Here is an 18,367-nt window from a genome sequence, read left to right as displayed (position 1 = left end):
GGCTGAGCCTTTGTATAACTCCAGGTGGGGCCTCCTGGGAGTGCATGGTGCAGCTGATAGCTGGCATGCCCTTCTCGTCCTGTCTTACCACCTCTGTCTCTGCAGGTAAAGTGAGGAGGTTCAACCCCTCTTTACAGAGCCTTCCTCCCACCCTCATCCAGCTCACACTGTTTTCTGAGCCTTGCTGTGGTTTTAGGAGGAAAAGCCCATACAAGTTCTAGAGGTCTAGCAGATTTTGGATTATCCTCCAAACCCACATTCCGTACAATTAATACACATTCATTCAATGGGCATTTCCTGAGGTACAAAGATGAAGAGACACAGGTGCTGCTTGTAAGGAGCTCACAGCTTAGAGGAGGGTAGTGGATAGAATAGAGTGATGAGCCTTGATAGGAGAGAGCCCTGGGTACCATGGGGACACAAAGGAGGCACCTCACTCCCCTGGGGTGATGGTGGCCAGGGGTGGGGCTTGGAAGGAATACCTGGGAGGAATGTCTCCTGGGCAGAATTCCAGTGGAGTTGGAGTTAATTGAGTACAGATAAAAGGTGTCAGGAAGAGACTACACATTTCCAAAGATACGGAGAATTGAGACTGTGCGCGTCTTTTGGGTGTCATTGGCCTTGCCGGGTGAGGTACGCACCAGTTAGGGCTCTCCTGGGGAATGCAGGAAAGCCCAAGGGAGCATATAGGGCCATAGTGGAAGCAGGAGAAACTGCTGGGATTCAGCACTTGTGGGTTGGCTTTGGATTGCCTCCTCCCCATGCAGGGAGGTGCTCTAGGCTGGGAATCGAAGGGTCCAGGGAGGGATCACCCACCTCCTCCTCCCCACAACTGAGCCCTTTCCATTCCTGAAGACATGCTGCCATTCCGCTGCTCCCTGCTGCTTTGCCAGGGCTGCCCTGACCTCCCTGGGGGCTTCCTTTTTAACATGCGCCTCACAGTGTCCTGCAGAGGAGCGAAAAGCTCTGCAGTGGCTACAGAGTGGGCCCTGCAGCGCGGCAGAGTGTGCCCTGGCTGTCCCATCTGCTGGCCGGCCTTACTCCAGCCTGCTGCTCTCTGTAGAGTATGGGCAAGGAGAGTGATTCCTCAGGGTCTGGGGCTCCAGGGCTTCTCAGGACTGGGAAGTCTGAGTACATATGAGGGAGAACCAAGGGGCTGCAGGGACCCTCCAGATAGCCTCCTGCTCTCCTGGCACTGAAGCAGGGGAGGCTAGCCCCATCTGACTGTGTGTCTTTGTTGGGACTCTCAATCCCATTGTCAAGGGCCTGTTTCTCTCACTGGGCATCAGCTTTCCTTACCCTCTTCCAGAATCCCTCTTTCCACTTGGAGCTCTTGTTCCTTTACAGAGCCTTGCCTTTCTGGGTTCCCATCTGAGCCCTGTTTCTCCTTGTGGGTTCCTTTACAGGGCCCCATCCCATCCCTGGGTTCCTGTTCTCACCCTGAACTCTGTCTCATTGCCAAGTTTCACCTGCAGGGTGTCCACCCCTCTTCTGAACCCTATGTTGTTCCTGAGACTTGGTGCCCTTGGAGCTCCCCTCCCTATTGCTTCTTCACAGTGTTTTAAATACTCACTACCTCCCCCCCACACTCCCGCATGCCTTCACCTACCCCTCATTCTTTGCAATGAAGGCTGATATCACGGGCTCCCTCCGCTCCCTCTCCCCACAGATGTGCCCCTCTAACCTCATCTGAGTCCCCAGCCACCCTCATCCTCTCCCTGGTTCAGAGGCAAAGCTATGGCCACTCATTACAGGCTGACCCAGCCCTCAAGGGCTTGAGCCCATCTCTTTGGGACCCCTCCATCCCTGGACTGTTTTCCTCCCTCCCCATGTTTAAAGACTGGCTCTTTCTTTCATCTCAAGAGCATGCCCAAAGCCACTTTCATTCTACAAAATCTTTCCACGTGTCCTGTCCTCCCCACATGTTCAAGCTCTTAGAGCATAGATGGCTCTTCTGCATATCCCTTCAGTGCTCACCCTGGCACTGCAGGGCCCTGGCAGTGGTCGCCAATGGTCTTTTGAGTGCTGTCCTCTAAAGGCACCTTTCAATGGTTGTAATAATGGTTCACATTTCTTGAGCACTTTCTGTGTCTTGCCCACTACCTTCTGGGGCAGGCGTGGTTATTATTAGCAATTCACAGACAAGGAAACTGACGCTTAGAGGTTAATCGGTTTTGCTCAAGTTCACCCAGCTAGCAAGAGATGGGGCCAGAATTTGCACATGGATCATCTAACTCCTGTACTAGCCTCTGAACGCACTGTGGCATTTGACATAATCGACTCCTTTTATTCTGAAATGTCTCCTGTTTCTATGACATGGCATTTTCCTGACTTTCCTCCTACCCCTCTGCCCACTCCTTCTCAGGTGACTCCACACGGCTCCTCTTCCTTTCTTTGCAGTCCCTTTTTAAATGTCAGCGGATCTCTCCTCAGCTCTGTTTCTTCTTTCCCCTGGCCCACCTCATTCACTCCTATGGGTTCAGCTGCCACCCATGACTCCCACATGTCTGCTGCCAGCCCTGATCTCCCCACTGAACCGCAGAGCCAAAAGTCCAACCACCTGCTCAAAACTCCAATGCCCAAACTCTAGGTGCTAAACCCTAAACCCGTCACCTTTCCCGAACCCTGTTTCTCTGGGGTTCTGGGGCTCCGTGGCTCCGTGAGAGGCATCACCATCCCCCAGGTCCTCAGCCAGCAGCCTAGCAGTCATCCTCCCGCCCCCTCATCCCCCACGTCTAATCAGGCTCACTGATGCTCCTTAACACCTCTCATTTCCATCTCGTCTTCCCCCTCATTGTCATTGTCTTAATTTAGACCTCATCATCTCTTGCCTGGATAACAGCATCAGCCTTCTAATTGGTCTTCCTCCTGCCACTTGAGCCCCTGCCCTGCTCTTGGCCCTCCACAATCCGGCCTCTGTTTCGTCTGTTGGAGGGCCCTCTCTGAAACTCAGATCCAGTGTCACTCCCCTGCATCAAACCTTTGCAGGGGAGGGGGACGGTTGGAGGGTGTGGAATGTCCGCAGGTTAAGAGGATGAGGGAGAAGGAGGGTAAAAGGTGACTGAGGTCAGAGGATGCCTGGTGGCTGGGGTTGGAGTCAACACAGGTCACTTTGGCCTCTGATCTTCAATGTCTTGGTGCCTGGCATGTCACTCCCTCAGACTCTCTAGGTGGCCCTCAGTTAAGTGGTGAAGGGTCCTCAGAGGATGATTGAGGCATCTCTCAGTGAGGGAGGGGACTGCCCAAGACCCTCACCTCCTGCTCCACCTCGCACACTCCCGAGTGAAGCCTGCTTGAGTCTAGGCAGAGTGTCTCCCACTGGCCCTGGGATAGAGGCCTGGCCTCTAGATTTACTAGGGACGTGTCTGAGAGACAGAGGGCCCTGTCCCTGCAGGTGCCACAAGATGACTGGGGGGGTTACCCCACCGGTGGCAAGGATGGGGAGATCCCCTGCCGCAGGATGCGGAGCGGCAGCTACATCAAAGCCATGGGGGATGAGGAGAGTGGGGACTCCGATGGCAGCCCCAAGACGTCTCCCAAAGCCGCCGCCCGCCGCTTCACCTCCCGCCGCTCCTCCAGCGTGGACCAGGCCAGGATCAAGTAAGGACAGGGAGGATGGGGGGTGGGGGGTTCGGGGAGCTGATCCCGGGCTCCTGCAGGAGGTGTGTGTACAATGGGTCCCTGCAGGTAGCCCCTGCTTAGGGCTCACCTGGCATGTCCCACATAAAGGGGAGGTCCCTGGTGATGGCTCCTCTCTGAGTACCTCTTGGAGGGAGTCTCTTTCCAGAGTCTCCTGGGGAAATCTCTGTTTGAGGGTTCAGCGCAATAGAACCTGCTCAGGGGTGCCAGTGCTATCATCCCTTCCATTCTCCACCTCCTAACAGTCTACTGTTCTGACTCTGGAATTTTGACCTTTTCCAGCTGCTGTGTCCCACCCCGGATCCACCCCCGGAGCTCCATCCCAGGCTACAGCCGTTCCCTCACCACCGGACAGGTAGGGAGAGGCCCAGTGGACTCAGAGGAAAGGGTGGGAGAGGAAATTCAGTTCCATGTTCAGCTTAGGCCTTAAAACCAGAGGCTCTGCCTATGGACAGAGCTCAGATCTGGCTCTAGAGAGACCAGGAAACCTGTCTTGGGATGCCTGGAGCTGACTCAGCCCTGGGACCTCCACCAGGTGTCCTCAAAGTGCTGAGCTTGCAAGGGCAACACCACTTCTCTGAGGCTCCCCAGTCCTCTCCAGGCCTGATTGTCTTCCTGTCCCCCATAGAAGCTAGGATTCATTCATGCAGAGAGGGCATGGGCCCCACTGTACTCTCAGAGCTGATGTGGGCCCGAGTTCTGCCCCACCCCCTCTATCCACAGGCCCACCAGCAAGATACCTTAATTTCAACACCCCCCCTTTCTCATCTTTGAAATGGCAGTAATAGTAAGAGTTATTTCACAGGGGTTTTGTGAGAGTTCAATGAGAAAATCTATGCAAACACAAGGTACTTGGTCCAAAATTGGTATTTTATAAATGTAAGTTCCATACCTAGGTGTTAGACATTCCCCTTAATTAAACGGAGGCAGCACAGTTTAATAATTAAACTCATGAGATGGGTTTGAATTCTGCCTCAGCTCCTCACCAGCTGAGTGACCTGGGGCAAGTTACTTGACTTCTTTGAGCCCCACTTTTCCTATTTAAAAATAGGCATCATAATAGTGTTCTTGGCACATAGCCAGCACTCAATAAAGGTTAGCTATTTTTACTGTTTGCTGGGGGAAAAAAAGCAATGCAAAAGACCGTCCACATTGGCTCCCATTGTTCGGTGCCACAGTCTCTCAGTATCCTTTGTTACACTGCCTGAACCAGGCAGTCTGATTGGCGTGGCTCACACCACACCAGCCTGTGTTGCTAAACCCACTAGTTAATGCTCAGTCCTCATTTTACTTGACCCACAGCTCTCTCCTTCCTGAAACACTTTGCTCAGTCGGCTTTTGAGGACACTACAACTTCCAGATTCTCATAGATTCTTCTGCCTTGCTGCTGATTCCCCGTTGTGTCTTGGGTACCTCTACAACTCCCCAGGATCTAAACAGTGGGGTGTCCAGGGGCTCTGGTCCTAGATTTCTCTCTACACCTACTATTTAGGTGATCCTATCCAGGCTCATGGCTTTGAATATTTCTGAGAGCCTGATGACTCCCAAATGCACTTCTCCAGCCCAAACCCTCCCATTAATGCCAGGTGTGTATATATCTAGGTATCACATGTTGAAATCTCACTTGGATGTCTAGTAGACATCTCCAACTCAAGATGTCCTAAACGAAACTGTTGATTACTCATCCCCCACTCTCATCCCCACCAATTGCTGCACCATCAACTGTCTTCTCCATTTCAGATCACAGCAAATTTATCCTTTCAGGAGCTCTGGTCTAAAAGCCTAAAGTCAGTCTTCAGTCCTTTCTCTCTCACAAACCACTGAACGACACAGCCAGTCCTTCAGCAAATCCTGTTAGTCCCACCTTCAGACTGTACCAGGATCCAACCACCTCCCACCACTCTCGACCACCACCCCTCTAGTCCAGTCCCCACGTACTTTTGCCTGGACTATGGTGCTACCTTCTCTTTGGTCTCCTGTATTTGCCCTTGTTCTACTTCACCCTCTCATTATAGCCAGAGTGATCATTAAAAAATAATCACATTTGCTCACTCTTCTGCTCAAAACCCTCACTGCACTCAGAGTAAATGTCAAAGACTTGACTGTGACTTACAAGGGCCTGTGTGACGTGGCCTCTGAGTTCCTCTCCTAACACTGTTCTCCTCCCTCTCACTCCAGGGGCACTAGAACCCCTGCTGCTCCAGACCCCACGGGTGTGCTCCAACCTTAGGGCCTGTGCATTTGTCGTTACCTCTGCCTCCATGTCTCCTTCCCAGGCATTCCCATGGATCACGTCCTCACTGCTTTTAGGTCATTTCCCAGATGTTCTAAAATTTTAATTTGGCCCCCTCCCAACATTTTCTTTCCCCTTCCCTGTGCTGTGGCCATCCTACCTCCTCCTTCATTTCCCTGTTGCACTTTTCACTATCTACTTTCACGTATACTTGACGTATTTAGCTTGGAGGTGTGGCTTCTTATCCTTGCTTTACAGAAGAGGAAATAGGTTTAAAGTATTAGAAATGTCATCCTATTATCTGTAATAATGCTTTTTTCCCTCTTAAGTTTATTTTTTTAGTATGTGCCTAGAACATCTTTTCCCATCTTTTCCTTTAAAGTTTTTTATGTCCTATGTTTTTGTAAATAGTTTATAGCTAGGTTTTGTCTTGTATCCATTGTGATAATTATTTGAGAGTTTAGTACATTTATATTTATTGTGATTACTGATATGCTTGGATTTATTTCTATCGTCTTATTTTGTGCCTTTTCTTTATCTTGCTTTTCTACTCTTTTGCTACCTTCTTTTGGTTTGAGTTTTCTTTATTCCTCTCCCTGCCAAATCCTACACTGGTTTGGCAGTTCTATATTCTATTTTATTCTTTGTGGTTACCCTTGTAGTTTTAATATGCATATTTGAAGTCTGAAGCTGATAATTTTTTCTATCCTATCCTGACCAATGAAAAGAGCTGAAGACAGGTGGTGCCTGTGGCTCAGTCGGTAAGGTGCCGGCCCCATATACTGAGGGTGGCGGGTTCAAACCCAGCCCCCACCAAACTGCAACCAAAAATTAGCCAGGCGTTGTGGCGGGCGCCTGTAGTCCCAGCTACTCGGGAGGCTGAGGCAAGAGAATCGCTTAAGCCCAGGAGTTGGAGGTTGCTGTGAGCTGTGTGAGGCCACGGCACTCTACCGAGGGCCATAAAGTGAGACTCTGTCTCTACAAAAAAAAAAGAAAGGAGCTGAAGGCACTTTCATTTTGTTGACCTCTTCTCTTCCGCTTTCCTTTCCTTTCCCTTTCCCCTCCCTCCCTCCTTCCCTCCTTTCCCCTCTCCCTCTCTCTCTCTCTTTCACCATGGAAATTTATTTTCTCACAATTCTGGAGGCTAGAAATCTGATATTAAGCTGTCAGTTGAGGTAGTTTCTCCCATTCTGTGAACTGTATTTTTATATTTTTCATGTTTGTTTGAAGGACAAAACATTTTAAATGCGACAAAGTTTAATTCATCAAACTTTCTCTTTTTGATTGTGCTTTTGGTATATAATTTAAGAAAATTTTGCCTAATTCAAGATCAAAAAAATTAATGTTTTTCCTAAGAATTTTGTAGTTTTCACACCTACATTTGGGTGTGTGTTTCATTTTGAGAACTTTTGGATTTTTGGTATGTGATTTGAGTTAAGGGTCCAACTTAATTCTTTTGCATGTAGATAGCCAATTTTCCCAGCATCATTTCCTAGAAAGACATTTGTTTTCTCATTAAAATTTCTTGGCTCCTTTATCAAAATCAATTTACCATAAATGCATGTGTTTATTAATGAACCTTCAAATCTATTCCATTAGTCTCCATGAATTTGTCTTTATGCTATTATTTTATGCTTTGATTACTGCAACTTTCTAGTAATGATTGACTTCAGTAAGTTTAAATTATAGGATTTTGTTACTCCTTTTAAGGATTGCTTTGTGATTTGTGTTTGCTCTGCATATATATGGATTTGTGGGAAGCTTGTTGATTTCTATAAAAAATATATTTGGGAATTTGAAGAGATTGAATTGAATCTGTAGATCAATTTATGGGGCATTGTGGTTTTTTGTTTTTTTTTTTTTGAGACAGTATCTTACTATGTCACCTGGGTCAGAGTGCAGTGGCATCATCATAGCTCACTACAACCTCAAATTGCTGGGCTAAAGCCCTTCTCCTCCTTCAGCCTCCTGAGTAGCTGAGACTATTGGTATGCCTCACCACACCTGGCTAATTTTTTCTGTTTTTTGTGGAGATGGGGGTTCACTCTTGCTCGGGCCGGTCTTAAACTTGTAGGCTGAAGCAATATTCCTGCCATGGCCTCCCAGAGTGTGAGGGTTATAAGTGTGAGCCACCATACCCAACCTTTTTTTTTTTTTTTTTTTTTTGAGACAGGATCTTGCTCTGTCACCAGGGTAGAGTGCAGTGGTGGCAATCATAGCTCATTGCAGACTGGAACTTCCAGGCTCAGGTAATGTTCCTGTCTCAGCCTCCCCAATAGCTAGGACCAGGCCCTGCTAATTTGGAATCATTAGTAGAGATGGGGAGGGTCTCACTATATTGCCCAGGCTGTTGTGTTCTTATCAATATTGTATATTACTATCCTTGAATATTGGAATGTCTTTCCACTTGCTCGGTTTCTCTTTGCTTTCTTTTACTTTTAATTTTTATTATAATTTGACAAATTGTAGTCGTGTATATTTATGGGGTATAAAGTTATGTTAGGCTTATGAATAAAATCAAGCTAATTAACATATCTATCATGTCAAATATGTAAGTGATCTTAGGGCACTTTAAGTTTGCTGGTCTTTTCCCTTCTTATATGTACTTGCTGCCCAGTATTTTCATTTCAATCCCTCAAATTAATCTTTATTAATGCTGTTACTTTATGTTATTAGTACTTGATTATATATGCTGACATCTTTACCTTTTTCCCTCCTTACTATGTCTTTCTTGTATCTTTTTTTTTTTCTTTCTTTCTTGTATCTTATTCCTTCCTCCTAAAGTACATTCTTTAGTGAGTTCTAAGTGAATGTTTCCAACTAGCAAACTCTGTCTTTAATAAAAAGTATATTTTACCTTCACTATTTGATATAGTTTAGTTTATTATGGGAATTCTAGGTCAACATTTATTTTCTCTCAGTGTTTTGAAGGTATTCCTTTGTCATCTGTCTGCTGTTGCTGTTAAGAAGTCTGCTGTTGGGCGGCACCTGTGGCTCAGTGAGTAGGGTGCCAGCCCCATACACTGAGGGTGGCGGGTTCAAACCCGGCCCCGGCCAAACTGCAACAAAAAAATAGCCGGGCGTTGTGGGGGGCGCCTGTAGTCCCAGCTACTTGGGAGGCTGAGGCAAGAGAATTGCCTAAGCCCAAGAGATGGAGGTTGCTGTGAGCTGTGATGCCATGGCACTCTATCGAGGATGGCAAAGTGAGACTCTGTCTCTAAAAAAGGAGGAAAAAAAAAAAAGAAGTCTGCTGTCAACCCGATTGTCTTTGTAGGTAATTTTCATTTCTCTCTGATTACTGTTAAGATCTTGTTTTGAGCTTGGTATTCTGCATCCTAAATATGAGGATTGATATCTTTTATCAATTCTGGGAAATTCCTGTTGGTTACTGTTAGCATGGTGCATCTTTTTCCCATTCTTTTACTTTTGTATTTTGAATCTGAGGTATGTCTTTTGTAGACAGGAGATAGTCAGGTCTTGCTTTTTATTTTTTTACCCAATAAGACAATCTGACATTATTGATATGGTTGGATTATCTCTTATCATTTTTTATTCTGTGTTCATCATTTACTACATTCTTTTATTAAATAAATATTTAAGTGTACAATTTAAGTTCTTTGATTAATTTTTACTATTTGAGTTATTTCCTTATTGGTTGCATTAGGAATTATAATGTGCATTTTACCTTATCAAAATATAATTAATTTTGTTAAAACATACAAGCATAGATAGCTCCTTTTTTCTCCCCTCTTTGTGCTATTATTGTCATATACATTACCCATATATGTTATAAACTTAACAGCTGTTATAAACCAACAATGATATTGTAATAAGTGCTTTGTATAATCTTATATTTTTTAAAGAAGTTAAGAGATTAAGTGAGGAAAATATATTTATAAAATCTTTTATATTTAATCACATGTTTCTGGTTCTTGTCATTTTTCATATGTATTTGAGTTACCATAGGGTTTTATTTCCTTTTAGCCTGAAGGACTTCCATTAGTATTTCTAAAAAGAAGTATTAGTATTTCTTGTAAGAAATACTATTAGTAGTAGTATTTCTTGTAAGGTAGGTCTGCTGGCAAGAAATTCTTCAGTCTATATTTATTTGGAAATCTTTTTATTTTTATTTAGTTTTTGATGGATAGTTTGCTGCCTATAGAATTCCTGGTTGCCAGGTATTTTTTCTTTTACTTTCAGCATGTTGAATATACCATTCCACTTCTCTCTGGTGGTGTTTTTAATGAAAAGCCAGTTATTTCCTTATATGCAGGTGTGGTGACTCATGCCTTTAATCCCATGAACTTGGAGGCTGAAGTGGGAGAATTGCTTGAAGCCAGGAGTTTGAGACCAGCCTGGGCAACATAGCAAGACCCTGTCTCTACAAATCATTTTAAAAATTAGGCAGGTATGGTAGCTTGTGTATATAGTCCCAGCTATTCAGGAGGCTGAGGCAGGAAGATGACTCACTAAGCCCAGGCACTTGAGGCTGCAGTGAGCTAAGACTATGCTATTGAATTCTAGCCTTAGCAACACAGCAAGACTGTATCTTAAAAAAACAAAATAAAACAAAATGAATAAATAAAGAAAAAAGTGTCTTTGTCGTCAGTTTTCAACATTTTGATTGTAAAGTATCTAAATATGGAGCACTTAATGTTTAACCTACTTTAGGTTCATTGAACTTCTTTGCTCTATAGATTAATATTAAAAAAAATCAAATTTGGAAAGTTTTCAGCCATTATTTCTTCAATTTTTTTTTCTGTCCCTATCTCTCTCTTTTTTCTTCTTCTTCTGAAACCTCTAGTACATGTATGTTGGTATGCTTGAAGTTGTACCATAGGTCTCTGAGGCTCTGTTAATTTCTATTCAATCTTTGTTCTCTCCATTCTTCATACTGGTAATTCACACTAATCTATCTTCAAGTTTACTGGTTGTTTCTTATGTTAAGGCCTTCTAGTAAACTATTTTAGTTATTGTACTCCAGAATTTCATTTGTTTCTTTAAAAGAAAATCTCTATGTTTTTGTTGTGATTTGTATTCAGGAAGTCATTATTGTCATGTTTTCCTTTGTATCTTTAAATGTGGTTTCCCTCATTTCTTTGAATATATTTATAATAGCTGCTTTGTACTATTCCAGAATTTAAGGATATTTGTTCTTTCTTATTTATTTGTATATCTCATAATTTTTTTTGTTGAACAGTGAACATTTTAGGCAATATAAAAGCAACTCTGGATTCTTGCTTTTCCCTCTTGAAGATTGTTGCTGCTTTGTTTGTTAACTCTCGGACTAAATCTGTGAAATCGTATTCCCTGCAAAATGCAGCCTCTGATGTCTTCATCAGGTTTTTTTTTTTCTTTTTCATTTTAAGCTTTGTTTCCTAAGGGTTACCCCTGTATCTGCATAGTTTAGTGTTCTGCCTAAGATTTATCAAAGGTTGTACTCAAAAACCTAAGGCCAGTAAGGCTGGCTTCCTTTCTTTGACTATTGTTCTAGTTATGGGCTGGGGAGGACAAGTTTCAGGTTTTCAAGACTGCCTTCACTTTTACTCTTCACCAGGCTCTTTTGTTTTTCTTCTGTACATGAGTACATGTTCCATTGACCAGGGATGTGTGGGTGGCTCAGAGCCTCTCTGATCTCTGTTGTGTATTTATCCAGCCCCTAGTTAACCTATGTCTGTTTCACAGCCCTGGAATTCCCTGTTAAGTCACTGGCTAGTATGCCATTCTATTGCTTCAGATAGTGCCAAAACCTCCACCCAGCAGTACTGCTGACCCTCTCTGTTTTTGACACTATAAATGACAACGAGCCAAATTAAGTAGAGCCCTCTGGCAGTGGCATTAAAATAGATGTTTTTCACAGCCTGCACCACCCTTGTTGAACTATTGCAACTGATAGAGCTAGAGGCTTGGGGAATGGAAGCAGCCTCAGGCAAAGATATCAGAGAGTTATACTCTCAACTACTATCATTATCTCCTTAATATTGCCTCTTCCACATTCGATCTAATCTTTCCTTCTGGAATTTCTGTAAGTTGTATGTGGGACCTTTTTATTCTTTCCTCCATGTTTCTCAACTTCTTTATAGTTTCTATAGTTTTTTTCTATGCTGCCTTCTGGGTGAGTTCTTCACATGTATTTTCCAGTTCACTAATTTTCTCTTCAGTTGTATCTCATCTACTGTTAACCCATTAATTATGTTATAATTTTGGTGACTTTTTATTCATTTCTAGAAATATGATTTGATTTCTTTTCAAGTCTTTCTAGTCTTTTCTTTTCTAAGCTTTTATTTGCTTGTATTTTCAATTTGCCTTTTAAGTTTAGAACTTTTTTTTTTTGAGACAGAGCCTCAACCTATTACCCTATATAGAGTGCCGTGGCGTCACAGCTCATAGCAACCTCAAAGTCCTGGGCTTAAGCAATTCTCTTGCTTCAGCCTCCCAAGTAGCTGGGACTACAGGCGCCTGCCACATCACCCAGCTATTTTTTGGTTGTAGTTGTCATTGTTGTTTGGCAGGCTCCGGCCGGATTCGAACCTGCCAGCTCTGGTGTATGTGGCTGGCACCTTAGCCACTTGAGCTACAAGTGCCACCCAAAGTTTAGAACTTTTAAGCATAGTTTAAAAGATATTTTGTTTTAGTTAAAGCAACACTAGCTTCTGTAACAGAGAAGCTCTGAATCCTCAGTGGCTTAACTCAGTAAGATATAGTCTTTGTGTATGTCACAGTTTGAACTCATTTTCTTTCTTTCTTTTTTTTTTTTTTGTAGAGACAGAGTTTCACTTTATGGCCCTCGGTAGAGTGCCGTGGCATCACACAGCTCACAGCAACCTCCAACTCCTGGGCTTAGGCGATTCTCCTGCCTCAGCATCCCGAGTAGCTGGGACTACAGGCGCCCACCACAATGCCCAGCTATTTTTTTTTGTTGTTGTTGTTGCAGTTTGGCCGGGGCTGGGTTTGAACCCACCACCCTTAGAATATGGGGCCGGCGCCCTGCTCACTGAGCCACAGGCGCCACCCTGAACTCATTTTCTATTGCTGCAAAATAAGTTGTCCTTGAAGGTAGGGTCTTAAAACAACAAATATTTATTTTCTTGTACTTTCTGTGGGTCAAGAATCTGAGTAGAGCTTGGCTAGTGCCACCTGGGTCAGGTATCTCACAAAGATATAATCAGGTATGGGCCAAGACTGTGTAGCCATCTTAAGGTTTGACTGGTGGAAGATCTGCTTCCATGATCACTCACATGGCTGTTGGCCAGTCTCAGATTCCTGCTGGCTACTGACCAGAGACATCAGTTTCTTTCCATGTGAGACTCACCATAGGGCTACTCACAACATAGCAGCTTTCCTCCCTCAGAAGAGAGAGAGACTTGATGGAAACCACAGTCTGTTTGTACCCTAATCTTAGAAGTGAGATCCCTTTTATCTGCCTGTTCTATTCATTAAAAGTGAGCTGGTATGGCTTGGTACCTGTACCTCAGTGGTTAGGGTGCTGGCCACATGCATCCAACCTGGTGGGGTTCAAACCTACCCCAGGCCTGCTATACAACAATGACAACAACAACAACAACAAAAATAGCTGGGCATTGTGGCGGGTGCCTGTAGTCCCAGCTGCTTGGGGGGCTAAGGCAAGAGAATTGCTTAGGCCCAAGAGTTTAGGTTGCTGTGAGCTGTGATGCCAAGGTACTCTACTGAGGGTGATATAGCGAGACTCTGTCTCAAAAAAAAAAAAAAAAAGTGAACTGGCAAGTCCAGCCCACACTCATGAGAAAGGAATTATACAAGGGCATGAGTGTCAGGAGATGGAGGTTATTAGAGGCTAGGTCAGAGGTTGTCTACCATATAGCTTTTATATGTGGGAAGTCTGAACAGCCTGGGTTAGGAGTGGGTCCTCCCACAAAATATTCTGCAATTGATTCTGGGACCATTTTATGTTAATTTGTAATGGGGAGGGGTGTTGGCCCATGCAGGTTCATGCATTTACACAGTCCTCTGTGTGGGTACCAGTTTGTGGGTACAAATTCTTAGGGGATTTGCGTCTTTTCCCCTCTTCCCTATACCACAGACTAGCTTCCTGTTATCAGCCTGTAGTGATGATTGATTTTATTTTTTCTAGTCTCCATTTTCTTCAAAGGTTTCCCCTTTTCTAGATCCATGCAGGTTCTCATTTTTAATTCCATGCTTCATGTGGGCCCAAAGCCTTCCTCCTGTATCCGAGTGGGTGTTAAAACCTAAGCCTTTTGGTTACTGAGACCAGCAGCCCCTGCCCCCACCTCCTGACTCCAGGGCTGTTTGCAGCATTGGCTCACACAGTTAATATTCTGATTTTCCAGTCTCCTCTTTGCTTTTGTTCCCTGGGGACTTATCTTGCTTTCTTGTGAGCTCAGCTATGCATATAAAACGTTTGTTATATTTTATCCAGTGTTTTGAAATAAGAGAGTTTTCCAAAGGTTATCTAAACTAAATAATATCTGTAAAGTATGCAGGATGTGCCCTGGACCTAGTTGGACCCACCAACTTTAGTATGGACAATTTTCAATTAGACACAAAATATTTTTCTCTAAACAGTCCATAAGCTTGGAAATAGCTACTGATGCTAAGTCTGCTTTGGAGAAAGGCTAAGATTCTTATCCCAAGAGGATTCTTTGACTTTCCTGCAAGTGGGGCTTGGGGGAAGCAGGGTGGCAATCAGTGCAGATAATGGGAGTATTCACAGGACAGTGTTAAAATTGTATTCTTGGAATACAGTAAAGATCAACTTTGGTGTAATATTCATCTGAGTGTCTGTATGAGTCTGTGTATCCCTTGGGTCCTGCTCCCTTGTTGGAAACCCAGAAGATCCTCTTGGCCAGTTGAGCGAGAAGGTGTTTGGCCCCAGGGAGTTACTCACCCTCCTCCTATCTGCCCTGGATGCAGTTGACTGTGGACATAGCCTATGGGTGAGAATTCAAGAGCTTCAGAACCCCTGGGAAAGTGAAGAGCCTCCAGTCTTAGTGGCGTTGTCACTGTGATTTAAAAACCTATTCCTAGTAATAGCAGTAACTAACATTTATTGAGCATTTACTATGTGCCAGATAGTGTGCCTAGGGATTTACACACAGAAGAGGGCTGGAGATAAGGAAACAGAGTGAGATACTTTGATCCCTGGTGTCTAGACTTGAGACCAGAATGCTCTCTGCTAGGGTTAGATCAGTTCCTCTGTGCTCCAGGAAGGGCATTCTGGGCTGGGTTTGTTCTAGTTGGGAGTATTTTGAGTCTAGCCCAGAAATAGCAGGAGTTAGTTTAGTTTCTGAGTTTCAGGAAATATCCTCGCAACTGTTGTCCTTGGTGCCCCAGAAGTCCAAACATAGAAGACTGAGAGGTAGGTTACAGGGAGTCATAGTGAGAGCCACAGCTGCCACATGGTATGACTTGTGCCAGTCAAACTTAAATTCTGTAGGATCTTGGATTGATTTTTATATGGTCTGTCATTTCTATATACATGTGCAATGATACTCTTTCAGAAAAAGCTGCAGAATGTCCAGATAGTTCTTCTTAATTATTGGGTCCTTGTTGGAACCATTGAATGCAAATCTCCAGCACCTTTGGCTCTGAGATTCCAAGCAGTTAAAGTATTAAAAAAAAAGAGGGGGGGGGAGGTACCTGTAGCTCAATGGGTGGGGTGCCAGCCACATACACTGAGGCTGGCAGGTTTGAACCCAGCCTGGGCCAGCTAGAACAGTAATGACAACTGCAACAACAACAATAAAATAGCTGGGCATTGTGGTGGGTGTCTGTAGTTCCAGCTACTTGGGAGGCTGAGGCAAGAGAATCACTTAAGTCCAAGAGTCTGAGGTTGCTGTGAGCTGTGACACCACAGCACTCTGCCCAGGGTGACAGCCTGAGACTCTGTCTTTAAAAAAAAAAAAAAGGGGCATGTAGTTAGTGAGCCCTGGGTCCAGATTCTTGGGATGGGGCCTGAGTTAATGCAAGTTTACTAAAACCCCTCAGAAGATTCCGATACTCAGTCAGGCTTACATGTGAGCCAGGAAACATGGCATTTCATTTCAGTTTTACCTCGGACAGTTCATGTGCCCTCTTAGTTTTCCTGTTGGTAGAGTGGGTTGGACATTTCTGCTCTGTTTGAGGTAGTATCTAGTGAAATCATGTTATGTTTTAGAGGCTGAGCTATGGAAATGTTTGTTGAGCTGCATTTTACATGTGGATCAAGCCACTACATTGAGCCTCTTGACTGTACGTAAATATGACACCATGAATTGTCACTGCAGATGTTGCAAGATGCAGCTGTGGGACACTTGCTGTTACATTCACTGTAGGACTCTATTGAGGGCCTCATCCGAGTCTTTATCCAGTGGCTTCTACATCACCATTCATGGGAGAATTTCTCTTAGGCTTAAGTGACAGGAATAGTTGTGGTTCTCGTGCAAACCTGCCCTGTGTTTACCAGGTGGGCCCTGAGACCTTCACATGCCATGGACTGAGGGCTGTGTGCCAGTAGCTGCACTGAGTGCCTGGCGTGTGTTTTTCTTTGAGTCCTCCAATAGCCCCATGAAGATGTACCCACATCACTATCATTTACAGGTCAGCAAAGTGAGGCCCCAAAACTTTAACTTCTCCAGGCCACACTACTAGGAAGTGGCAGAGCTAGCACTTGAATCCAAAATTTTTGTTTTGCTTTTTTCTTAATTTCTTTTCTTTTTTTTTTAACACTATGGATTCTGCACCACCACTAAATGTCAAAGACAAAAACAAGAACCTTATCCAGCAATGGCCAAGCTTTCCTCAGAGGATGAGGGAAGTGAAGGAACCTTTTGGTCAAACCAGAACCCTAGTTTGTGGGCAGAGGGTGGAGGAAGGCTTGGAACACTTGTAGGTTGATAACTTTTGCTCCATCACTTACATGTTAATTTCTGTCCTGTCAATTGGTATATATATACATCTATAGGATGTTTTCTATCAATTTTGTAATGTAATGGATTTTAAATAATAAAATAAAAGGTGTCTTCTTCTTTGGTCCCCACCCCCATATTGGGCAGGAGGGTGGATGTCAGTTCCCTGGTCCTTTCTGTCAGGGCCAGATGAGAGAAACATGAGGGTCAGGGACGAGGTAGAGAGGACAATGTGGTGGTCTGCAGCTTGGGGTACAGGCAGACATATGGAAGAGGCGTGGTGGGGTGGAGGAGGGGGTGTTTAGAGGAAAGACCAGGCCCCAAGGCAAGGCTGGGAGCAGCAAAGGGCAGAGGTGCCCCATCTTTCTTTGCAAAGAGTGAGGGTTTCTTTTAGTCCGAATGAAGAAGAGTCACCCAGAGGCACAGTAGCCTCATCTTGATAGAGTCCTAAGGCAAAGAGCCTCAGCTACTCCACTTCATCCCAGCCCCCTAATTGTCCTCCCGACCCCCTACCCCCAGCTCAGCGAGGAGTTGAACCAGCAGCTGGAGGCCGTGTGCGGGTCCGTGTTTGGGGAGCTTGAGTCCCAGGCCGTGGACGCCCTGGACCTGCCTGGCTGTTTCCGCATGCGGAGCCACAGCTACCTCCGGGCCATCCAGGCCGGCTGCTCTCAAGACGACGACTGCCTGCCCCTTCTTGCTGCCCCTGCCTCTGTCTCAGGGAGGCCCGGCTCCTGTGAGTACGCCTTCTCTGCCCCTGGCCCGGCCCTAAGTGGGAGAGCGCGCGGGGGCTCTGGCCACCTCCACGGCTGTGCTGTGTGACCTTGGGCAGCTCGCTAACCTCTCAGGACTGGATGTGGGAGAACAATCCTCGGCCCTGCACGGAGCAGCACGTGGAGTACGTGTGGCTGCCGGGCCGTGTGGGACCGCGTGGCTGGGCCGCGGCCCCTTGCTGGCGCGCGTTTCTCACCGGCTCGCGTCTCTGCGTTTGCCCGCTGCAGCCTTCAACTTCAGAAAGGCCCCGCCCCCCATCCCGCCGGGAAGCCAGGCCCCGCCCCGTATCTCCATCACCGCCCAGAGCAGCACCGACTCCGCCCACGAGAGTTTCACCGCTGCAGAGGGCCCCGCCCGGCGCTGCAGCTCTGCCGACGGGCTGGACGGCCCCGCCATGGGCGCGCGCACTCTGGAGCTGGCGCCGGTGCCGCCCCGGGCAGGCCCCAAGCCCCCCACACTCATCATCAAGACCATCCCGGGCAGGGAGGAGCTGCGGAGCCTGGCGCGGCAGCGGAAGTGGCGGCCGTCTATTGGGGTGCAGGTAGGGAAGGAGGGACTAAGGCCTAGGCCGGTGGGGGGCAGGCTGGGGCAGTGAAAGGGGCCTTCTGGATACGTACACCTTTTTTCTTGGCGTGCTCCGAGCTACAAGTAGACCCACTCTTGGTCATTCACAGGGCCCAGTCTTTTCTCTCCTCTTGGTGCCATGGCTCCTACTGGCGACTGGAGAGCCTTGCCCAGTGGTTGTCACTTTGAGGCCTCTGACCTACTGGGTCTCTCAGCTTGTTCAGGCAGATTGTCTTTACAGGATGTGCCAGCTGGCGTGGGACACAGCCATTGCTGG

At 45.8% G+C, this 18,367-nt stretch overlaps 1 protein-coding gene across 2 annotated transcripts in view; it reads left to right on the top strand.

Moving 5' to 3' along the window:
- The window catches only part of DLGAP3 (DLG associated protein 3), a 70,428-nt gene that overhangs the window by 25,184 nt on the left and 26,877 nt on the right, over window positions 1-18,367 (top strand). For both annotated transcript variants that reach the window (XM_053575157.1, XM_053575158.1), the window contains exons 4-7: window positions 3,395-3,600; window positions 3,922-3,994; window positions 17,275-17,488; window positions 17,754-18,067. In XM_053575157.1, coding sequence (XP_053431132.1) covers window positions 3,395-3,600; window positions 3,922-3,994; window positions 17,275-17,488; window positions 17,754-18,067 — 807 coding nt within the window. The remainder of the gene's footprint in view (window positions 1-3,394; window positions 3,601-3,921; window positions 3,995-17,274; window positions 17,489-17,753; window positions 18,068-18,367) is intronic.

Source organism: Nycticebus coucang, chromosome 22, assembly GCF_027406575.1.
Source record: "Nycticebus coucang isolate mNycCou1 chromosome 22, mNycCou1.pri, whole genome shotgun sequence".
Lineage (NCBI taxonomy): Eukaryota > Metazoa > Chordata > Mammalia > Primates > Lorisidae > Nycticebus > Nycticebus coucang.
Note: the sequence above shows the minus strand (reverse complement) of the source record. Positions and strands in the feature narration are given on the sequence as shown.